Source organism: Xyrauchen texanus, chromosome 11 (genome assembly GCF_025860055.1).
Source record: "Xyrauchen texanus isolate HMW12.3.18 chromosome 11, RBS_HiC_50CHRs, whole genome shotgun sequence".
Classification (NCBI taxonomy): domain Eukaryota; kingdom Metazoa; phylum Chordata; class Actinopteri; order Cypriniformes; family Catostomidae; genus Xyrauchen; species Xyrauchen texanus.
In genome coordinates this window covers 1,661,213-1,685,800 of record NC_068286.1, presented here as the reverse complement: position 1 = coordinate 1,685,800, position 24,588 = coordinate 1,661,213, and the positions used below count along the sequence as shown (strand labels likewise).

At 39.1% G+C, this 24,588-nt stretch overlaps 1 protein-coding gene across 1 annotated transcript in view; it reads left to right on the top strand.

Moving 5' to 3' along the window:
* Positions 1–22,033, top strand: part of LOC127651977 (uncharacterized) — a 38,661-nt gene extending 16,628 nt beyond the window's left edge. Inside the window, exons 11-31 of the mRNA XM_052138045.1 lie at positions 127–224; positions 475–629; positions 1,444–1,518; positions 1,609–1,707; positions 2,579–2,732; positions 8,140–8,177; positions 11,286–11,446; positions 12,030–12,373; positions 12,768–12,815; positions 13,437–13,459; positions 14,065–14,217; positions 14,301–14,395; positions 14,752–14,863; positions 15,995–16,086; positions 16,766–16,851; positions 17,036–17,187; positions 17,942–18,034; positions 18,118–18,222; positions 18,534–18,800; positions 18,897–19,127; positions 21,422–22,033. Of these exons, the coding sequence (XP_051994005.1) occupies positions 127–224; positions 475–629; positions 1,444–1,518; positions 1,609–1,707; positions 2,579–2,732; positions 8,140–8,177; positions 11,286–11,446; positions 12,030–12,373; positions 12,768–12,815; positions 13,437–13,459; positions 14,065–14,217; positions 14,301–14,395; positions 14,752–14,863; positions 15,995–16,086; positions 16,766–16,851; positions 17,036–17,187; positions 17,942–18,034; positions 18,118–18,222; positions 18,534–18,800; positions 18,897–19,127; positions 21,422–21,688 (2,848 nt within the window). The 3' untranslated portion in view covers positions 21,689–22,033. The remainder of the gene's footprint in view (positions 1–126; positions 225–474; positions 630–1,443; positions 1,519–1,608; positions 1,708–2,578; positions 2,733–8,139; positions 8,178–11,285; positions 11,447–12,029; positions 12,374–12,767; positions 12,816–13,436; positions 13,460–14,064; positions 14,218–14,300; positions 14,396–14,751; positions 14,864–15,994; positions 16,087–16,765; positions 16,852–17,035; positions 17,188–17,941; positions 18,035–18,117; positions 18,223–18,533; positions 18,801–18,896; positions 19,128–21,421) is intronic.
* Positions 22,034–24,588: the final 2,555 nt, after the last annotated feature.

Below are 24,588 nucleotides of genomic sequence, written 5' to 3'. Positions count from 1 at the left end.
TAGCTAGAAACTCTTTGGAGAACTTCTAGTGGTAAGATAAAAATCTTTGTGAATATGGGTCCTGATATTTCTCTTGGTTTAATGGAGTTATTTATAGGTTCATGTTTGTTTCTCTTTGTACATTAGGATCACTGAAGCCCTCATAGAGGCTGATGGCAAGCTGAGACCCGAATGCACAATCTCAGAATCCATAGATGATATGGCACACTACACTGAATTCACAGGTACGATGACTGGATAGAAATGACAGTTGACAGAAAAGTAGCACAGAAAGAAAAGAAGAAATAAGAGAAAGGGAAGGAAAACTTTGGAATATCAGGAGTCAGAGGATATCTACTCGTTTTATTGGCTCTACTCTACACATGTGCTATTGTGTACTTACAGTATGACCACTTTTATAATCAAGACAACAAAGGAAGAATATTTTAGTCCAAATTATGAGTAACCTGTTCTCCACCCCAACCATTCTTACAGATGGCATCTTTGAAGAGATCCTGAACTACTCTGACCCTGTCAGACAAAAGAACATGGAACAGGCTCAACGCATCCTAAAGAAAATTGTCTGCAGAGAACTGCCAAAGTTTGTGGGAGATGCCCGTCTGAAGCGAGAATTAACAGAACAATTAAAGGTACAAGATAACCGCCCAACGGTACAAAGATTTGTTCATATGTATAATAGCAAGATATTTACCTTTTTGCTGTGTTAATCTCTGCAGAAATGTTCTTTCCTAAGAAGATGTGTCTTGTGTAGACAGTATTACACGACTCTCTGGAATACTTGATTCTGATTGGTTTATCGTGACATTCAGTGGAAAAATATTTCCATTATTGCAAAACAAACCCTGACAATGTGTTCAAAACCGCTTCTTGTATCATCCTGAAGGGTGTGTGTGTGAGTGTGTGGTGTGTGAGTGTGTGGTGTGTGTGTGTGTGAGTGTGTGGTGTGTGAGTGTGTGGTGTGTGCGTGTTTGTGTGTGTGAGTGAGCGTGTGTGTTTGTGAGACTGTGTGTGTGTGTGTGTGTGTGTGTGTGTGAGAGTGTGTGTGTGTGTGAGAGTGTGTTTGTGAGAGAGTGTGTGTGTGAGAGTGTGTGTGTGTGAGAGTGTGTTTGTGAGAGAGTGTGTTTGTGAGAGTGTGTGTGTGTGAGAGTGTGTTTGTGAGAGAGTGTGTGAGTGTGTGTGATAATTTTCCTGTTAATTATACAGCTCCTTTTAATTAATACATAGATATGAAGCATTGATTGTACATTAACCCGTGCATACGTCAGATTTTGGATTAAAATTTTTTTTTTTTTATTTAGCTTCAATGTATAAGTGTAAATTCATGTTTTGTATAATGAATGTGTGTATTCATTTTAGTATTTAATTCAATTTAATATTCCCTTTGTGTCTATTTTATGACTTTATAATTTACTGATTGAACACTTACCTCCCAAAACCCTTTAGGAAGATTTAGAGAAAAGGTTAAAGGAAATCAAGTGCGGAGGAAACGGACTGACTGCTGAGGACTTTGGTGTTTATGTATGTCTTAAAAGTATAAATAAGAAAATACACATCTTTTCCTTCATCTTCACAGTTTAACTTTATTATTTGACATATTTCCTCTCACAGGTGGTTGAAATGGGATTCGCTGCAGTGGGCAAAAGCCCCATTGATCATGTGTATTTCTATAACAAGAGTGACCTCAACAAATCCTTCAAAATTGAGAAGGTACTCTCACTTATTTTATATGTTTATCAATCTGAATCCATTCATTTCTGTTCTGTACAGTTCAATTGAAACTCTACAAAGAAGAAACACATTGGTGGTACTTACACAAAATGCAATTACCTTTTGAAAATATATACATTTTAATATAATTGTGAAAATATAATGATATCATCATAGTATCGCTGTTATTTATTGAGTAGTTGTTGAGAATGCACATTTCACTTGAAAATACATCATTATGTGGACGTTAAGCCATCGTAACATTGATGTATTGACCATGGCAAAGTTATCTGAGCACGAGACAGACACGAGAATTTATATTTGGTGATATTTCGGTAGTTAAAAACAATGTTTAAAGCATTACATTACAACTTGATTTGGGCATAAATTACAGAATTAGTAGTTTTTATGAGTATTAACTTAAAGGAATAGTTCACCCAAAAATGAACATTTGCTGATAATGTGCTCACGCTCAGGCCGTCCAAAATGTATCTGACGTTCTTCATCAGAACAGGATTTAAGATTTTTAGGAATGTATCTCAGGTTTTCAGCTTCATCCAATGCAAGTGAAAGGACACCAATTTTTTGACAGTATATTTAGAGAGCATCAAAGTAAAATGATGTCTTCTGATGTGAATCGATATGTTGAGTGAACAACACCTCTAAATTGCAGATTCATCTCGGGGAAACACACAGAAATGGTGAAGACGTGCTATTTAGTGCATCTGGAAGACAATCTTTAGAAGATTACGTTATTAGATTAACTCAGACCTTTTTTTTTTTTACTTGCTGTCAAGTTTGCACGTTTTTATACACACAATCTTTAGTAAATCGGGGTCATTGTTTTGGGGTTTGTCCTGTTTTTCTTCAGATGTCCACTCTCATACCAGAGAAGATTCATGAATGGCTTGTCAGAGTTTACTGCAAAAATACTGACCAGACAGTCCAGCAGGAAGCAGAGAAATGTTTTCATGACTGGTGCAAAAACAATCGATACATTGACTGTTCCAAAAGTGAACACTCAGGTAACACTTACTGTCCCATAAATGTGCAGATTTGTTTCTGTATCTGTGTTTGATCTTTGAGAAAGAATGTGCTGGAAACGGCAACTCACACAGTGCCAGCCAACACTGATATAAAACACCATATAATAAAGAGCCTCATGTTGCACATAATGTACCACATACAGTAGTGAGACACAACTGTGGTAAAAGAAACAATTACACTTGCCAACTTAAATATTTGAATTAGAAATGATAATATACTTTCCAACGAGGCTACATGAAACATATGATCATAAACCGTTATTCACTCAGCAGATGCGTTTATCTAAAGAGACTTACAATGTGTCCTAACAAAGAATAGCACAATAACGTGAGAAACCTTCAATCTGTAATGTTAATCTGAGCCGTGACAATCAACAGCACTGCGCAACTTATATTTATTATTTTAGATTTTCACAAAAATACACCCAGAAATCATCTGTAAATCTGTAATCTCTAAAACAGAATTGAATGTAAATGAATGTGGAAAATCCTCAAAGAGTGGCCACTAAGAATGTGTAAAGAATTAACAAATTTTGGTCAAAAGGATTCACTTACTAGTTTTGTGTGTGTGTGTGTGTGTTTTATGAGGACAATTTTTTAGGTTATAAACTGGTAATTACAAGGTTATTATGCTATAAATTTGATTTATGATTTATTTCTAGTGTTAAAAACAAATCATACTAAACAATGTTTTATTGAAAATGTAAAAATGCAGAAAGTTTTCTGTGAGGGTTGGGTTTAGGGGATGTGTTGGGTTTAGGGGTTGTGTTGGGTTTAGGGGATGTGTTGGGTTTAGAGGTTGTGTTGGGTTTAGGGGATGTGTTGGGTTTAGGGGATGTGTTGGGTTTAGGGGTTGTGTTGGGTTTAGGGGATGTGTTAGGTTTAGGGGTTGTGTTGGGTTTAGAGGTTGTGTTGGGTTTAGGGGATGTGTTTGGTTTAGGGGATGTGTTTGGTTTAGGGGATGTGTTGGGTTTAGGGGTTGTGTTGGGTTTAGGGGATGTGTTAGGTTTAGGGGTTGTGTTGGGTTTAGAGGTTGTGTTGGGTTTAGGGGATGTGTTTGGTTTAGGGGATGTGTTGGGTTTAGGGGTTGTGTTGGGTTTAGGGGATGTGTTAGGTTTAGGGGTTGTGTTGGGTTTAGAGGATGTGTTGGGTTTAGAGGATGTGTTGGGTTTAGAGGATGTGTTGGGTTTAGGGGTTGTGTTGGGTTTAGAGGATGTGTTGGGTTTAGGGGTTGGGTTGGGTTTAGGGGTTGTGTTGGGTTTAGGGGTTGTGTTGGGTTTAGGGGATGTGTTGGGTTTAGGGGTTGTGTTGGGTTTAGGGGATGTGTTAGGTTTAGGGGTTGTGTTGGGTTTAGAGGATGTGTTGGGTTTAGAGGATGTGTTGGGTTTAGAGGATGTGTTGGGTTTAGGGGTTGTGTTGGGTTTAGAGGATGTGTTGGGTTTAGGGGTTGGGTTGGGTTTAGGGGTTGTGTTGGGTTTAGGGGATGTGTTGGGTTTAGGGGTTGTGTTGGGTTTAGGGGATGTGTTAGGTTTAGGGGTTGTGTTGGGTTTAGAGGATGTGTTGGGTTTAGAGGATGTGTTGGGTTTAGAGGATGTGTTGGGTTAAGGGGTTGTGTTGGGTTTAGGGGATGTGTTGGGTTTAGGGGTTGGGTTGGGTTTAGGGGTTGTGTTGGGTTTAGGGCATGTGTTGGGTTTAGAGGTTGTGTTGGGTTTAGGGGATGTGTTGGGTTTAGGGGTTGTGTTGGGTTTAGAGGTTGTGTTGGGTTTAGGGGATGTGTTGGGTTTAGGGGTTGTGTTGGGTTTAGAGGTTGTGTTGGGTTTAGGGGATGTGTTGGGTTTAGGGGTTGGGTTTAGGGGTTGTGTTGGGTTTAGGGGTTGTGTTGGGTTTAGGGGATGTGTTGGGTTTAGGGGTTGTGTTGTGTTAAGGGGTTGTGTTGGGTTTAGGGGTTGGGTTGGGTTTAGGGGTTGTGTTGGGTTTAGCGGATGTGTTGGGTTTAGCGGATGTGTAGTGTTTAGGGGTTGTGTTGGGTTTAGCAGATGTGTAGTGTTTAGGGGTTGTGTTGGGTTTAGCAGATGTGTAGTGTTTAGGGGTTGTGTTGGGTTTAGCAGATGTGTAGTGTTTAGGGGTTGTGTTGGGTTTAGCGGATGTGTTGTGTTTAGGGGTTGTGTTGGGTTAAGGGGTTGAGTTGGGTTTAGGGGTTGTGTTGGGTTTAGGGGTTGTGTTGGGTTTAGGGGATGTGTTGGGTTTAGGGGTTGGGTTTAGGGGTTGTGTTGGGTTTAGGGGATGTGTTGGGTTTAGGGGATGTGTTGGGTTTAGGGGTTGGGTTTAGGGGTTGTGTTGGGTTTAGAGGTTGTGTTGGGTTTAGGGGATGTGTTGGGTTTAGGGGTTGGGTTTAGGGGTTGTGTTGGGTTTAGGGGATGTGTTGGGTTTAGGGGTTGTGTTGGGTTTAGGGGATGTGTTGGGTTTAGGGGTTGTGTTGTGTTAAGGGGTTGTGTTGGGTTTAGGGGTTTGGTTGGGTTTAGGGGTTGTGTTGGGTTTAGCGGATGTGTTGGGTTTAGCGGATGTGTAGTGTTTAGGGGTTGTGTTGGGTTTAGCAGATGTGTAGTGTTTAGGGGTTGTGTTGGGTTTAGCGGATGTGTTGTGTTTAGGGGTTGTGTTGGGTTAAGGGGTTGAGTTGGGTTTAGGGGTTGTGTTGGGTTTAGGGGTTGTGTTGGGTTTAGGGGTTGTGTTGGGTTTAGCGGATGTGTAGTGTTTAGGGGTTGTGTTGGGTTTAGCAGATGTGTAGTGTTTAGGGGTTGTGTTGGGTTTAGCGGATGTGTTGTGTTTAGGGGTTGTGTTGGGTTAAGGGGTTGAGTTGGGTTTAGGGGTTGTGTTGGGTTTAGGTGTTGTGTTGGGTTAAGGGGTTGTGTTGGGTTTAGGGATTGAGTTGGGTTTAGGGATTGTGTTGGGTTTAGGGGTTGAGTTGTGTTAAGGGGTTGTGTTGTGTTTAGGGGTTGAGTTGTGTTAAGGGGTTGTGTTGGGTTTAGGGGATGTGTTGGGTTTAGGGGTTGTGTTGGGTTTAGGGGATGGGTTGGGTTGGGTTTAGGGGATGGGTTGTGTTTAGGGGATGTGTTGGGTTTAGGGTATGTGTTGGGTTTAGGGGTTGTGTTGGGTTTACGGGATGTGTTGGGTTTAGGGGTTGTGTTGGGTTTAGGGGTTGAGTTGTGTTAAGGGGATGTTGTGTTAAGGTGATGTGTTGGGTTTAGGGGATGTTTTGTATTGTGTTAAGGGGTTGTGTTGGGTTTAGGGATGTGTTGGGTTTAGGGATGTGTTGTGTTAAGAGTTTGTGTTGTGTTAAGGGGTTGTGTTGGGTTTAGGGGATGTGTTGTGTTAAGGGGTTGTGTAGGGGTTGTGTTGGGTTTAGGGGTTGTGTTGGGTTAAGGGGATGTTGTGTTAAGGGGTTGTGTAGGGGTTGAGTTGGGTTTAGGGGATGTGTTGGGTTTAGGGGATGTTGTGTTAAGGCGTTGAGTAGGGGTTGTGTTGGGTTTAGGGGATGTTGTGTTAAGGGGTTGTGTAGGGGTTGTGTTGGGTTTAGGGGTTGTGTTAGGTTTAGGGGTTGTGTTGGGTTTAGCGGATGTGTTGGGTTTAGCGGGTGTGTAGTGTTTAGGGGTTGTGTTGGGTTTAGCAGATGTGTAGTGTTTAGGGGTTGTGTTGGGTTTAGCGGATGTGTTGGGTTTAGGGGTTGTGTTGGGTTAAGGGGTTGAGTTGGGTTTAGGGGTTGTGTTGGGTTTAGGGGATGTGTTGGGTTAAGGGGTTGTGTTGTGTTAAGGGGTTGTGTTGGCTTTAGGGATTGTGTTGGGTTTAGGGATTGTGTTGGGTTTAGGGGTTGAGTTGTGTTAAGGGGTTGTGTTGGGTTTAGGGGATGTGTTGGGTTTACGGGATGTGTTGGGTTTAGGGGTTGTGTTGGGTTTAGGGGTTGAGTTGTGTTAAGTTGATGTTGTGTTAAGGTGATGTGTTGGGTTTAGGGGATGTTTTGGGTTTAGGGGATGTGTTGTATTGTGTTAAGGGGTTGTGTTGGGTTTAGGGGATGTGTTGGGTTTAGGGATGTGTTGGGTTTAGGGATGTGTTGTGTTAAGGGTTTGTGTTGTGTTAAGGGGTTGTGTTGGGTTTAGGGGATGTGTTGTGTTAAGGGGTTGTGTAGGGGTTGTGTTGGGTTTAGGGGTTGTGTTGGGTTAAGGGGATGTTGTGTTAAGGAGTTGTGTTGGGTTTAGGGGATGTTGTGTTAAGGGGTTGTGTAGGGGTTGTGTTGGGTTTAGGGGTTGTGTTGGGTTTAGGGGATGTGTTGGGTTTAGAGGATGTTGTGTTAAGGGGTTGTGTAGGGGTTGTGTTGGGTTTAGGGGTTGTGTTGTGTTAAGGGGTTGGTTTAGGGGATGGGTTGGGTTTAGTGGATGGGTTGGGTTTAGGGGGATGGGTTGGGTTTAGGGATGTGTTGTGTTAAGTGGTTGTGTTGGGTTTAGTGGATGGGTTGGGTTTAGGGGATGGGTTGGGTTTAGGGGGATGGGTTGGGTTTAGGGGATGTGTTGGGTTTAGGGGTTTTGTTGGGTTAAGGGGTTGTGTTGGGTTTAGGGGATGTGTTGGGTTTAGGGGTTGTGTTGGGTTTAGTGGATGGGTTGGGTTTAGGGGGATGTGTTGGGTTTAGGGGATGTGTTGGGTTTAGGGGATGTGTTGGGTTTAGGGGTTGTGTTGGGTTAAGGGGTTGTGTTGGGTTTAGGGGATGTGTTGGGTTTAGGGGATGTTGTGTTAAGGGGATGTTGTGTTAAGGGGTTGTGTTGTGTTAAGGGGATGTTGTGTTAAGGGGTTGTGTTGGGTTTTAGGGGTTGTGTTGGGTTTAGGCGTTGTGTTGGGTAATTTTGCTGAATGAAGTCAGTAAAATGATCCAATCTTCCCATCACTAGTAAAGAGGTGCTGTGATGTTGAAATAATCCTCACAGTTCGACATTACTTTGGCTCTCACTTACACAGACACGTTGTGTGTGTGCACATGCACTGATGCTTGAGACTGTTTCAATGCAATGAGAAGTTTCCATGCTCCGTTTTGATGGTTGAAGAAATGCATCATCCGGGTACTCGTAATACACTTCTCATTGCTGCATTTTCAGTGTACACATACTACTCGCACTACTTAAACTACAAAATCGCATCGAATTGCCTTTACAAAAAATCTAAAGCATCAGCTTCAGCACTAATGAAGGGCTCAGCAACACAATAAGAATCAGTGAGAAATCTTACTGACATAAATATGGTCATTTTTTACAGCATATTTTTGTGATGTTCTCTAAGCTAAACCTAAAACAAAATAAATACAAATATTTCTATAATAATCTAAAAAGGCATGCCTTTTCCACAGACCCTGAGCCATCGGAAACTCTACAAGGAAAAATCAAGGTAAACGTTTAAATGATAGTATGCAAACTATTAAAATCAAGTTAAAAGATGATTTCTACATACTGTCAAAGATCATAGCAAGCACACAACCCATACCATGTCAATCACTTACGTTATACTACAGTATTTATTGTAGGGGTGTGTGCCCGCCCATTCCCATGATGCACTGTCAAAGTTGCAATGAAGTTGCTCTCCCTACACTCTTAAACTTCATTCAGTCACTGAGTTACTATAGTAACACAGACTACAGCCTCCCTTTCTCTCAAAACAGCCTTAATTCATTGTGGTGTGGAAACCACAAGATGTAGAAGAACCATTCCTTTGAGAATCTGGTCCATGTTGACATGATTGTATCACACAATTTTTCACATTTGTCAGCTGCACATTCATGCTGCAAATTTCCAGTTCTGCCGCATCCCAAAGGTGTTCTACTGGTTCCAGTGACTGGGAAAGCCACTGAAGAACAGTGAACTTATTGTCATATTCATGAAATCAGTTTGAGATGACTTTAGTTTTGTGACATGGTGCATTAACGTGCTGGAAGTAGCAAAAGGAAGATTTGTAAATTGGGGCCATGAAGGGATGCACATGGTCAGCAACAATACTCAAATAGGAGGTGGCATTCAAGCGATGATGGATTGGTATTAACGGGCCAAAAGTGTGCCAAGAAAACATTCCCCACATCATTATATCACCGCCACCAGCCTGGACTGTTGACACAAGGCAGATTCAGTCCATGGATCAATACTGTTTGTGTCATATTCTGACCCTACCATCTTCTTCGTCTTAATAACCTTTATTTAACTAGGAAAATCACATTGAGGTTAAAACCTCTTTTACAAGTGGGACCTAGTCAAGACAGGGTCAGATAGCAGGATTAAACAGATAACAAGCAACAAGGAACCAAACGCAACATCATCATTAGACAACAGCAAACACAGAAAAAACAAGTAACCACGACACGATGTTATACAACAACGAAACACAGCATAACAACACAAACATAAAGGTATTTCATAATACCCTACATGGTACTGTTCGCATAAATAACTACATTTGATCATAGGTTTAGTAAGGAGTTAAGTGGTGATAGAATTAGCAAAGCAGCTGCAATTAGCAGTAACCACCTCCTTTATTCTATGTTTAAAATCATTTAGAGAAATGAGGGATTGTAGTTTGAGTTTAGTCTGTACATCATTCCAAGACCAAGGGCCGTAATGGAACAAGCTTAGCTTTCCAGCCTCTGTTCTGATAGCAGGCACTTTGTACTGTAGCCAGTTCTGTGACCTGAGATTATGACAACTTCAATATAATAAAAATTTCCTATTTAAATAATTTGGAAGTTTTCCTAAAATGACCTTATAAATTAAAATATACCAGTGTTCAAGCCTTCGCAGATGAAGAGATGACCATCCTACCAAACTATACAATATACAATGATGTGTCCTAAAACTAGAGTTAGTGACATATCTAAGAGCTGAATGATAAAGGTGGTCCAGTTTGGACAAAGTGGACAGAGAGGCAAACCTATAGATTGTATCCCCATAATCTATCTGTGACAGAAATAGGCCAGCAACTAGGCGTTTTCGTGTAGCCAAGGAGAAACAGGACTTTAGCCTATACAGAAAACCCAATGTGAATTTTAATTTCTTTGCAAGATAATCAACATGGTATTTAAAATTAAGTTTTTTGTCCAACCAGATTCCCAGATATTTATAATTATCTACAGACTGGATACAGACTCCATCCTGTGAAGCGATGGAGAGAGGTGGCAACTTTAATCGCCCCGTATTAAAAACCATAACTTTAGTTTTATGTGGGTTTAACAGCAGCTTCAAATCTATCAGCTACCATCCGTGTGCCTCAGCAGAAACAGAGACTCATCAGATCAGGTTATGTTTTTCCAGTCTTCAACTGTCTAGTTTTTGTAATCCTGTGCTCAATGCAGCCTCAGCTTTCCGTTCTTGGCTAACAGAAGTGGAACCTGACGTGGTCTTCAGCTGTTGTAGCCCATTCGACTCAAGGAACGATGTGTTGTGCATTCAAAGATGATATTCTTCAACATTAACTGAAGCTCCTGACCTGTATCTGCATGATTTTATGCACTGCAGCCTCATGATTGGCTGATTAGATAATTGCATTATAAATTGGTGAACAGTTGTACCTAATAAAGTGCCCGTGAGTGTATATTTACACATATCTGAATCCATCCATCCATCCATCCATCCATCCATCGTCAACCGCTTATCCTGTGTACAGGGTCGCGGGGGGCTGGAGCCTATCCCAGCTAACATTGGGCGAAAGGCGGGGGACACCCTGGACAGGTCGCCAGTCCATCGCAGGGCCACATATAGACAGACATACACTCACACTCACACTCACCTCCACATCCACACCTAGGGCAATTTTTTTTGGAGACACCAATTAACCTAGCCTGCATGTCTTTTGGATGGTGGGAGGAAGCCGGAGTACCCGGAGAGAACCCACGCAGACAAGGGGAGAACATGCAAACTCCACACAGAAAGGCCGGGGCAACCAGGGTTTGAACCCACGACCTTCTTGCTGTGAGGCGACAGTGCTAACCGCTGCACCACCGCCACATATCTGAATATATAGCAATAAAATATAAATACATTTTCTTGACTTTAAATGATATATTTCCATAATATTTAATTCAATTACATCATTCACAATGCATCATGGGATTGTAGTTCATTCCCTCATTGAAGTACACAGTCTTCTACATATTTGTCTTGTTGTCTGATTTTCAAATACTTTTTAGCTTCAAATCAAATTTATTTTCGTAATGTTGTGATTCACCTCAGAACTAGTTTTTGGAAACTACTTTTCGTAAATCACTATGGAAGAAATGAATGAGAGAAAACAAGATGGCTGAAAAAGTGGAAATAAATAAATCATCCTCCACTGTCAATAAACATCAGCAGAACATGTTTTTCATGAGTATTTGAACCTTCTGAAAAATAACCATGATTACTACCTACAGGCTGGAACACACGGTCATATGTTTCAGTTTTCCAAAGTTCAAATGTAGAACAATAAACTCAATACAAATTTTCTTGACAAATGATTGTCTTTTGTGTCCTGTAGATTTTCAATGACCCCATTCATGGTCATATTAAGCTGCATCCTCTTCTGGTGAAGATCATCGATACTCGTCAGTTTCAGAGACTCCGTCATATTAAACAACTGGGAGGGAACTATTTGGTGTACCCTGGTGCCACTCACACTCGCTTTGAACACTCACTTGGGTAAGTTTGTTTTGTGATACTTAAGTAACATCTTGATGTTTTAAACATGCAAGGATCATTTTTAAGATCTGCTTAAATCAATACAAGTGTTTCAGTGCTCAGTTCTACAAACACAAAAGGAGATGATATAGGATTGGCGAGTAAACTTGTTTTTACAACACGTAATAATGCAACTGAAAAAGAAATTAAGCAAATGATCTTCACATATCTACAGTATAGTGTTCATATAGTGTATCACATCACACGATATAGTATGCGAGAGTGTACAGTTCACTTTTCATCATTTTATAAATCAGTCAAACATTTTTAATTCTATCAATTTATATAATATCATCAAATTGTGTTCACAATAATGACACAAGATATTTTAACAAAATATTCTCCAGGTTGAACTTAATAATTAAAATTGTGCTACTATATCAAAAGTGTTTATGTATATATACATTTATTACACTTAATAATTTATTTAAATATTCTTTTTGTCCTTTTTTATTCATGTTGAAAGTTGTACCTTACCTATAACCGTATTAGATTTATCCCATTTCTTCTTTAAGTAACCTGAAATATTGTTTGTGTGTGAAAGGATGGCACACTTGGCACGCTGTCTCGTCGAGGTTCTACAAGAGAACCGAAATGAACTCAGTACAGAACAAAAGGAACTCAGTACAGAACAAGAAGAACTCAGTACAGAACAAGAAGAACTCAGTACAGAACAAGAAGAACTCAGTACAGAACAAGAAGAACTCAGTACAGAACAAGAAGAACTCAGTACAGAACGAGAGGAACTCAGTACAGAACAAGAAGAACTCAGTACAGAACAAGAAGAACTCAGTACAGAACAAGAAGAACTCAGTACAGAGCAAGAGGAACTCATTACACCTGAAGAGAGCCTGTGTGTCCAAATTGCTGCTCTGTGCTATAATTTAGGTGAGTGGAGAAAATCCATCTTCACTCGCACATTTAAACTCTTTCCTTTACTCCGCAATAAAATCCTCCACAGATTTGTTTCAGTTGTTTTCTTTAAAGATTTTTAATAAAATAATTATTAGAAACAAATTCTTTGAAATTTAATGTAATAGCTTTCTATATGTAAATGTCTACATTATATAACCTAAATATGTCCGTTATAATAAAGCAAAGCTACAGTTTAATACTGAACAATACTGTGATTGATTATTGCAGTTAGGGTGAGGTTTAGTGAACAAGCCTTTTCATTCATTATCTGTCCGGTATTAAAGATGTTTGTAATCTGATGAATACATTATTAAAGTATGAAATGTGATCTGACAGTGTATTTTATTATTATGTTTTTGTCTTTAAGGTCATGGTCCATTCTCTTATTTGTTTGAGAGATTCATCGGTAAAGTCAGTAAGTAGTTTCTCACTTCACTGATCAATCCAATCACTGTATTTACTGATACTTGTTACATATGAAATAATCCTTCATTCAAAGTTGGCAATAACATGAAAAGAGTTGCAATGCAAAAAGACAATGTGATACATCAGTAAACTTTTTTGTGTATGTGGTAACCCAAGATATAGAAAGATTTTAGTGTGGAAGAATATTTTATGGAAGCAAGGATTGCACAACAGACAATCAGAATCAAGAGTGTAATAAACAAAGATACTTTATGAAGCTCCATTTACTTCTTACTTGAGCAACAAATAAAGCCTGAAAAACATCATATACATCTTGACTATTATTCTGTGGAATGATAATAACATTAAAATAAGTCCACTGTTGTATTTAACAGGTGTACTTTAAAGTTTAAGACCATTTGTGGCACACTCAATCAAAATTTGGGTCCAGATTTATTTTTGATTAGATATTTAATCCCATGATGTTTATTTGCTGTGGGTCCAATTTAATTGACAATAATGTCTGAGAAAGACAGACCATCTTTAAGTTTAGAATTCAGATATCAGTCAGTTCTTTAATAATCATTTATAAATGTGTTGCATAATCTCTCAAATCTTTTCTCTTTGTTAGAAAACGATGATGAAATGTTTAAGGTAAGCATCAAAACTTTCCTGATTTAATAAACATGTTTCTAATACAAATGTATTTTAATTTCTGGGTGAGATAGTGGGTAGATGAACATATCTGGCTTCAGATACTGATTGTATGCTGTCATTTTTGACCCCAAAATGATTGTTGGATTAGATTCATTTATTGCCATGAGTGTTATTTGAGCGGTCCACAACTGAAGAAAAGCGTTAAGAGGTTTACATGTCCATACCTGTACATGCTGTTTAACCATAATCAGTGTAGGATTGTGCACATAAACACATTCACTGTTTCACACGGACACTATATTTACTGACAGGTGATTTGAATTGTTCTTTTCATACAACAGTAACATTTGTAATACTGACTTTATCAATCGTGAGAATTGTAGACGTGTAAATCCCCATTAGTTTTGGGTTTGAGATCTTTATATGCTTATTAATGATCTAAACATAAAGCACTTTGTCTTTAAGATGTCCCTTTAATGAGGAAACATAAAATGTATTATAGTTTATAATTTAATAACGGCTGTTTGCATGGTGTACATTTAGCTGATTTGTTTATTTTTATGATTTATAATATGTGTAATGTGTGTTTGTTATTCTTGTAGCATGAAGAGCTCGCAGTTAAGATGCTTCAGCACATGATCGATGATGAGAGCAATAATCTTAAAGCAGAGATGGCAAAATACAGATTGAATCCAGATGAACACTTTTCCTTTATTAAAAACTTAATTAAGGGGAATGATGCTTCAGTGGAGGAGGTAAAATAATAAATAAATAAAAACTGCTGTAAAGTGTAAGATGTCCATCAGGTCATGCAGTGATTATGTTGAGATTATTTCAGCGTTCACAGAGACTTCAAGACAAGCCTTTCCTGTCCGAAATTGTGGTAAATAAAAAGAATGGCATTGATGTGCGCAGATGGGACTATTTTGCACGGTGAATGTATATTTCAAAAGGTTTCTAATACTGCTATTAACATGGAATATTCCTGGTTCAGTACAAGTTCAGCACAATCATCAGCATGTGTTGAATTATGTTGATTATATCAATAATTACAGGATAAAGTTATATCCAACATTACAACTGCCATGATGTAAAGACTATAAGCAATATTTTATCATGTTAAAATCATGTTTACACATATAATATTGACATTGTGCTGATATATACTTGTATTGAACCTGGAATATTCTTTTAAACACTAACTGAAGATAGGAAAATCAGTCTATCTCTGAAATGGATTTGTTTTGTCTATCAACTATTAATTTGGTTTCATTTGTGTTATTTTACAGAGACTGTCATTACCTCGGCATTTCAAACAGCTTTGACCATCAACGTCTGCTAACGTCTGCACGACTGTGTGAGTGTGATGATGGCAAAATGCACATCTGCTTCAGGGACAAGGTACCTCATACACGAAATCACTTTATAAACCAAGAAAACACACGTGTGAATCTGACACCTGTGCAATATTTGAAATGTTTTCTAAACTAATGCTCATCCTGTAATGTTGCATTAATGTTGCAGACGAAAGGGAAAATGAAGGTTAAATATTCATATTTTACATTTACAATAAATTCTCACCCAATTCTGAATTTCCATGTTTAAATACGTGAATAATGTGAATTATAGAGACTGGAGCTGGTTGTTGAAACATTTTGAGCCACAAGTTCAATGTGGATTTTCTATTTTGTTTCAAAACCATTTCAAGCTGGAATACTTTTTTCATTTATAGTTTTCTCAAACTATAATTTCTGTGTCTCTTCAACATTTTGTGGCTATTATTATTTCTGAATTATGTCTTAGAGATTTTACAAAGTCTTTGGTCTTCGAAAAACTTGCATCCATTTATTCAGTTATTTCTACAACTTTTTAATTCATTCATTCAAACAAATGTAATCATATCTCACTCCTTTATCTCTGGGTTTCAGTAAGGCAGAACTCTTGATCTCATGACTAGCAGATAAAATAACAGATGGAAATAAAGTTAGCCATTAAGTGCATTCTTCCAATGTGCTGGAAAAATCAATGATTGCTTTAAATTTTAAATACTGGCAAGTGACCACTACAATCGGGATAATTCAAGGCTAGGAGTGTGTTCAATGATTTTAAGGCATTAGACAATCACCTTCTGCTTCATGTCAGTGGTTCTTTGCCTTAAAATGATTTAACATACACCAGACTGTGGATTATGCCTTATAAATAACATCATTTGTATAAAAATATTTACAGGAACGATAGTTTGAGAACAGAAATCGCAAAAAGCACACCAATTTAAAATGGTTAGATGGACTATAATGGTTAGATTGACTATAATAGTGTGGCACCATGCCCAGGTGTTGGCACAAAAGGTCCAAATGTGTTCAATAACGGTGAACATTTTCAAATGATGCAGAAATTCTCTTTCAAACAATAAATATCCCCCAATTTATGATTGAAGATCGTTTCTGATCGTTAGATCTACCCATGATGAATTATGTAAATGTGAAGGGTGATGTAAATAATGATTTCAATCCCTCTGTCGATCTCTCACAGGTGGCAGATGATATTCACAACATGTTTCTCACCCGATACACTCTGTATCGCCAGGCCTACAAACACAAGATCTGCTACATCATTGAAGAGAAGTGTGTTCAGTCTGCCAGAGAGATTTATACTAGCGGGGGTGTCCAAACATGGTGTTTTTGTTATTAAAATAAAATATAAAAATAAGGAGTCACATGAATGAAATAATTCAAATAAAAGGTAAACACTACCAGAGATACGGTCGAAAAGATGATAATAAAGGATATTTCACTCACCAAGATAACTTCTACAGTAATACAATACAGGTATTGTACATTCACTACAACTAATCACACTTCCCATAAATACTCGCTGGAGGACATTTAAGGAGAACATGATTTATCCAGCTTGCATCTACTCTACAAATTTAAATGTGCTGTGAGACTTCAAGTGTGGATGCAAATACCAGTACCAGAACAAGCACGTCATTATTTGTGCGTGGCTCTTCATTGGTGGAAACTTTCTGAACTCCTGATAAATATTTGTAGATGAAGCTGGTGGTGACAGCAAAGTGAATGTACTGGTTGAGAGGTGATTCCCTTTGAGATGTGAAGTAACAGACAAACAGTTCAAACGATGACTTTCACATCATTTATCTTTTGTCTTTATTTATTTCCAAAACCTTGAGTCATTGTTTGAACACCCCTGTTTAAGCATTTTTACTAAAGCAGCAGTTATTATGAGAATTAAGCAATGCTTACAATACTTGCGTTTTCATTTTTATTTCTCTTTGTACATTAGGATCACAGAAGTCCTAGAAGCAGCTGATGAAGCACTGAGAATCTCTACTGCTGTAATCAGGATGGAAGACTACACCAAACTCACAGGTCAGTTGAAGACATGGGTAGGATTGTTAAGAAATGCTGGTTGTTCGTGTACAGTAGTTCAAGGCATCGCACTTAAATATGGTGTTTAATGTCATGATTTTAACTCAATCCTTGACCAGAGAAGAATTTAAACCAGTTTCATTTAAAGAATAAAGTCCAAATAAAAATGTTCTCCTTCCATCAGATCACATCTTTGAGAAGATCTTGTACTCAAAAGATGAAAACCTGAAAATGGCCCGAACGAAACTTCTGGACATTGTCGAGAGACGCCTGCCAAAGTTTGTGGCAGAAGCTAGACTGCCAGAAACTGAAAATCAAGACAAAAAGGCATTGAAGGTAACTGAGAAAGACATAGGCTTTAAGAAATACTGTACAATGAATTAATAGATTCAGACTCACTTTGGGCCAGACAAATAATGAAAAGGCATTCATGAAATTCATACTTTTATTTCTTGCCAAAGCAAATTACAAGGCAATCCATATTGTATATTGAAGAATTTGTGACATTAAGCTAATCCAGTAGTGCACAATTTGATGACAGCGAATTACCAAAAAGCATCTTGTGCTCATCCTCTATTCGCCATCATTTTTAAGCTGCACAGACACGGAGACGACACAAGGCTGTCTTGTGAAAACCCCACTGCACTGAGATATTTCTCTCCAGGCTAAAAACTGTAGTTTCTTTTTTATTATTTTGCATCACGAGCATCACCAAACAATATTGCTAAAATAACTTTCTTCAAACGCTTCATTCTTCGAACACTCCCCGTCTGCAAGTAATCAAACAAATTGTCCCACCCCAAACTCATGTCATTGGTCAATGTTGTGCCAGGTTGGACGGGTCACTCCAATTGCTCTGTTTGCTTTAGTGCCACAGACACAGTTTTATATTTCTCTCTGCAAGTGAAGCTGGGATAGGAGAAAGTATTTTAACTTTATTTAACTTTGTTACACACTTCAGCTCTAAGCAGCCTTAAAATAGATCAATACATAAAATAGTTTAATCATTTAAAGCATAAATGAGAAATATCATTCCTGTTTTGTTGGACTTTATTTGTTGCTGAATTCATAACTTTCTCAAATCCTCCAGAAAACACTTCAGGATAACTGGATGACAGCAATACACAACTGGAAAGAAGTGAACTCAGACTCGTCTCTGAATGCCGGGGATTTTTTGGTTCATGTACGTTATCAAAAACTAAATATATGCATCTTTTAATCTCTACAATTAAAGTTAATGTAGTTTTGGTCATTTCCTCTCACCAGGTGGTTGACCTGGATTATGGCATGAAGGGTAAAAACTTCAAAGACAACGTCTATTTTTACACCAAGAGGAACCCCATGAGGGCCACCAAGATTCAGCCGTATCAGGTACTCTCCTACCTCTTGTCATTCAGCACTTCAGAATTGTACAAATATTTTAGAATTACAAATAATAGGCAAATAAACTGCTTAAAGAGGTCCCATCATGCATATTTTGGGGTTATTTTGAAGTCCACTTATGTTAATCAACTGTTTTGCTTAGTTGGCTATTTTGCACCCTCTCTTTGATCCTTAGAAGTTAACAGGATGTTTTTTATTTTTCCCCTCATTCTTTAAAGAAACGCTCCCTTCACATGTGAAATGAGCATCTGTGCTGCTCTCTTGCTCAAGTGTCTGTCTGATTTCTGTTGTTCTCGCAGGTATCCAGTATACTTCCAGACAAGTTTTCTCAAGTGCTTGTCAGAATTTACTATGAAAAATCTAATAACCAGGGTGAAGCACAGGCACAGGATGCGGCACAGGCGGTGGCTGAAGCACAGGCACAGGATGCGGCACAGGCGGTGGCTGAAGCACAGGCACAGGATGAAGCACAGGCGGTGGATGCGGCACAGGAAAAGGAGATATTGAAGGAAGCCAAGAAGTGCTTTCGTCAGTGGAGCAAAGTCAAATTTGGACTCCCTCCCCTGGTGTGTAGTGTCATTTTAGATGTGATATCAATGCTTTATGGCTGAATTGTGTGTGTGTGTGTAAAAGATACAATCTTTTATATTTGTTTTATTCAGATCATTTTCTATGAGGATGAGAGCTTTCAGGGTGAGTTTTACAGGAGTGGCAAAGACTGTTCAGATTTGCGTACCTCCCTGCAATGCTGCAATTCCATTCGTGTGGAGGGTGGTGGGACCTGGGTGCTGTATGAAAATCCAAACTTCTCGGGCTGTAAGTTTGTTCTGACTCAAGGAAAGTATCCAACGTGGAAGGGCCCCAAGAACTTTGGTTCCTGCAAGATCTTCTTTGTAAGTTTCACAGTCTATAACCCCTCTGTTTATTCCTCAACCAATCTCCTACAGAATACACAGACAGTGTGTTGAGCATCTACATTATTACTGTAATGGACTGTAAAAGGCTTCCTTGCCAACTTTTTTATTATTAATTTTAAATCAAAAAAACTTTCCATTATTATTTCTTGTCACACAAAAAAAAACACCTATTGTTCAATCTTGACACTTGCTTGATGCAAACTTTATGAGCAGAAAAAGTGATTTTTGTAAAGGTGTGTCTTTAGCCCGTTGTATCCTGCCTAACCGATCGTTTCTCTTCAAACTCGTCATCTTTAATGTCGTGCAGCAGGAAGTTCATTCACTTGCTTTGGCAACACATTCAGGTAGAAACACGTAATTCTTGACTTGTTCTGACTCAGTGTTTTTCACGCTGTACGTCACTCAGACCCGCTGGTAAAACGAGCGCAATGAATCATCCAATCAGAGACTCTTGTGCTCCGTCACTCTACGTGTTGATTGGCTGATTTTTTCTTAACTTTATTCTTAGCGTTCACAATCTCCGGGGAAATAAACGATTTAATTTCAGAGGAAAGAGACTCAAATGCCGCCAAAAACACACTTTAAAGTACTTTCGTGCTCAGAAAGAAAAGATTGTGATGTCTGTCATCGCTGGACTGATTCAGTGAAGAATGAGAGGAGACGATCAGAACATCGAGTTCAAGTAAAGGTTTGAAAACAACATATTAACATTAATCTGTGTCATGGATACTAGGCCACAGCGGTCGCTCGCATGTCATTGTTTCTGGTTGGTCTGAAATGAAGTTGGTCTGAATTGACTGCTGAAGGATGACGTTATACGGTGTCATGTGAATACGCAACTGTTCGTTGTAAAACATCTCTGGAATATAAAACTGGCATCTTGGGAATCTTGAGTTTGTTATTGTGGGATTCTCAGATACAGGCGTTAGATGTGTTTGGACAGAGCTGGAAAAAAGCTTCACATTCAAAACCAGCAACCTGAAACTATTGACAGAATTAGGCAACTTAAAAATGACCATGACTTGTATTGAACCCAGAATATTCCTTAACGAGAAAATGGCTTAATGCACTGAATTTCACCTGCAAATGTCCCCACATCCCCATATGTATATGTAGATTTACTCATAATAATAATAATTCTAATTTAATTATTGACTAAACAAATAGCTTATAAGAACTATTTTGAAGTAACAATTTATTGATTTTCTCCATTACATAAGCACAAATAACTTTGTATAATGACTTTAAACGGACAGTTCAGCCAAAACTTATCATTTCTTCACCCTCATGCCATCCCAGATGTTTATGAATTTATTTCTTCAACAGAATACAAAGGAAATATTCCTTTTTAGAGGAATATTTCAGCTCTGTAGGTACATACAATGCAAGTGAATGGTGACTAGAACTACAAAAAGGAGATCAAAACTGCATACAAGGAATCTATCAGACTCCAGTGGTTTAATCAATGTCTTCTGAAGTGATCCAGTTTTGGGTGAGAACAGAACAAAATATAACTCCTATTTCACTGTACATCTTGACAATCATGATTTCAAGCTCAATTACACAGTTGCACAGAACACGCTATAGGAAGTGTAATTGAGCTTGTCATGATGTACAGTGAAATAGGAGTTATATTTTGTTCTGTTCTCACCCAAAACTGGATCACTTCAGGAGACATTGATTAAACCACTGGAGTCCTATGGATTAGTATTTTTTCCGACTAGGAGCTTTACATTTACATTTATTTATTTAGCAGATGCTTTTATCCAACGTAACTTTTAAATGTGCTTTTTGGAGCTTCAAAGTTTGGGTCACCATTCACTTGCATTGTATGGACCTACAGATCTGAAATATTCTTCTAAAAATCTTCATTTGTGTTCTGAAGAAAGAAAGTCACACACATCTGGGATGGCATGAGGGTGAGGAAATGATGACCGAATTAAAAATTCTGGATGAACTATCCTTTACCAGTGTGTACACAGGATGCATGTTTTTTTTTAAACATTTGTTAGACAGACATCTTTGACCATTGTGAAGCATCTGTTTTTCTGCATCTTGTGCCATGAGCACTGTGTTTTTAAGATGCTGTTTCAAGTTAAAACGGCTTCAACTTTTAAAAACTCATCAAAACACCTGCATTCTGTTGTGCTGCATCTAGCTTTTTTTTAACACCATAACATGTTCACCGTGAACAGCCCCCCCAGTCTGCATATATTCTGCATATTTCAAAACAATCTTTCCTTTATCATCCCCTTTCTCTCTCCTTCAAGTATAAGATCGAGCTCTACAAACAAGAGAATTTTGCAGGTGAGCCGCATGTGACCTCAGTGGACTGTCGTTCTTTGCCTGACCGTTTCAGTACAAGTGAGGTCCGCTCCTGTAAGGTGCTCAGAGGTGTTTGGAAGCTGTATAAGGAAACAGACTATGAGGGTGAACACTACCAACTGGAGGAGGGGGAGTATCCAAACCATCAGGAGTGGGGTGCCGACTGCCCCACTGTCCGGTCTCTCAAACTAGCACAAAATTCTGACCAATAATAAATCCATCCTTCAATTCTCCTAGTTCACTTTTGGGCAAACTCTTAAATGTTTACAGTTAAATGTTTCTATAAAGGTTGATTATCAGTACTCGATGATGAAGGTTGTGTTATGCTATAAAGGGTTTGTTTTTGATTGACCCTAACATCATATATTCAGTATATATTTGGTGAAAAGTCCATTAGAGATTGATTTACAGTTATATGGAGTAATGTGTCTACATTATAATCATTAACCTTTTCTGGGAATACAGGGATTCAATTATATTAAGTTTTGCTTTTCAATGTATCCATAAACTGACACGTTTGTAAAATTGTTGCAGCATGTCGACATTAATACACTTGATCTATTTATAATAAAGTGATTCTTTCATCTGTGTCTTTGTTAGTTCTTCACATTTGCATCTTAAATCATAAATGCCACATACAAATGCATTTAATCCAGTTATATTTGTGACTGAAGGTTGAAGGGTCTAAAGCATTCTCGATGTCTTTTACACAGAGTTGTCAAGTTTAAGTGAAAATAAACTTTCATGTGAACATTAAACATCACTTTACCTCTCTGAAAGATGATGTCTGTGTCAAAACACCATAAAAAAGGAAGTAAAACCTGTCAGACTCACACAACTACCACATAAGGTACATATCATGTTTAAAAAGGTCTATTATTGATTTATTAATTAGATTAATAATCAAACTCACAGCACAGACAAACATCACTTGTCAAATACAGTAATGGAGAAAAACAGACTGTAATGAAGCAGTTAAAGAAAAATGTTTGTAATATAAATAGTTTAAAAAGAAACATTTCACAAGAAGTTTTGAAAATGGTGCACACGATACATGCTGATGCATAAGAGTACAATAATGCACTAACATGACTTAATACTAAAGTTTATATGACCACAGATGAATGTTTTTATATATACGTGATATTTTATACTTTTGTATGTTTGCATGAGTTGGAGAAGGCATATGTGTGGTTTGGGAACAGAATGGATTTAGATCTTTGACACCTTATACCCGCAGGGGGGCGTGGGCGGGCCGTGGGGGCGTGTTTATAATTTTATTACCTTTGTTTTATAACAAATATTCAATCAACTATCATAAACTATGCATCATTTGATAGCTAAAACACTCAAAAATCACGTTCTGAACGTGTTTTTGCAATCAATACACCAGAGAGGAAAGGGTTAAATTAAATGCTGACAGACCGACCCTGTAAATATGAACAAAATGAACGGCAATACTCATCTTTCATCTCCTATGGTTCAGATCAGTTCGGACGAATCCAAGAAACGTCTCGGGTTACATGTGTAACCCTTGTTCCCTGAAAAAGGCGGAACGAGATGTTGCGCTGCTAAGCGCTAGGGGAACAGCTCTTGCTGTGAGCCAAGCTGAAATAATGTGTGAAACACGTCAATGAACATTGACCGGAATTTATAGCCTCGGCTGATGTAATCATTAGATGCACCTGAGGCCAGGCTATAAATGGATACGTCACCAGGTGTCGTCAGATACTTCTTTTTGAAGAGCAGTCCTGGGACGTCCCAGTGCGGCAAAGCAGCGCAACATCTCGTTCCGCCTTTTTCAGGGAACAAGGGTTACACATGTAACCCGAGACGTTCCCTTTACAAAAGGCTTCACTACGATGTTGCGCTGCTAAGCGCTAGGGGAAGGCAATACCCACGCCGCCACACTTGGGGCTGTCCGGACCCCTACGGCTGTGCAGTGTACTCACAAAAACGCGAGAGGTCTCAGACATGAGCTTGAGATGTCGACTCAAGGGCATAAGAGCCCGGAGTAGCATAAACATCTAAACCATTCAATTTTAATTAATGTGTGCAGAGAGGACCAGCCTGCCGCATCACAAACTTGTTCAGGCATGAGCTGAGATGCCGACTCAAGGGCATAAGAGCCCGGAGTAGCAAAGCATCTAACCCATAAAGTTCGATGAATGTGTGCGAAGAGAACCCTGTCGCAACACAAACTTGTCATAAAAACTGATGAATGTGAGCGGAGAGGACCAGCCTGCCGCATCACAAACCTGTTCAGGCATGAGCTGAGATGTCGACTCAAGGGCATAGGAGCCCGGAGTAGCAAAGCATCTAACCCATAAAGCTTGATGAATGTGTGCGAAGAGAACCCTGTCGCACCACAAACTTGTCATAAAAACTGATGAATGTGAGCGGAGAGGACCAGCCTGCCGCATCACAAACTTGTTCAGGTATGAGCTGAGATGTCGACTCAAGGGCATAAGAGCCCGGAGTGCAGAACATCCAAACTAAAAAAGTCCAATGAATGTGTGCGGAGAGGACAACCTGCCGCATCACACACTTGTTTAGGCATGGGCTGAGATGCCGACTCAAGGGCATAAGAGCCCGGAGTAGCAAAGCATCTAGCCCATAAAGTTCGATGAATGTGCGCGAAGAGAACCCTGTCGCAACACAAACTTGTCATAAAAACTGATGAATGTGTGCGAAGGGGACAACCTGCCGCATCACAAACTTGTTTAGGCATGGGCTGAGATGTCGACTCAAGGACATAAGAGTCCAGAGTAGCAAAACATCCAAACTATAAAAATCCAATGAATGTGTGCGGAGAGGACAACCTGACGCATCACAAACTTGCTGCAGAGGGAGACCTCTAGCCAAGGTTTTGGAGGAGGAGAGCCCTCTGGTAGAGTGCGCCCTGAAACCTACTGGCGAAGCTTGACCGCGCGCCTCGTAGGCCCGGGCAATAATGAGGATGCCTCTTTGAGGGCACCCCGCCCACCAAGCCGTGGCAAACCGCAGTGGCCACATAGAACCTGGCAGTGGCGAGGCAAGTGCCCGCTGACAGTTCTTTCTACAGAAAATCCAGAACTGAAACAAACTGGCAGTTAGCTGGTTCTGTAATAAG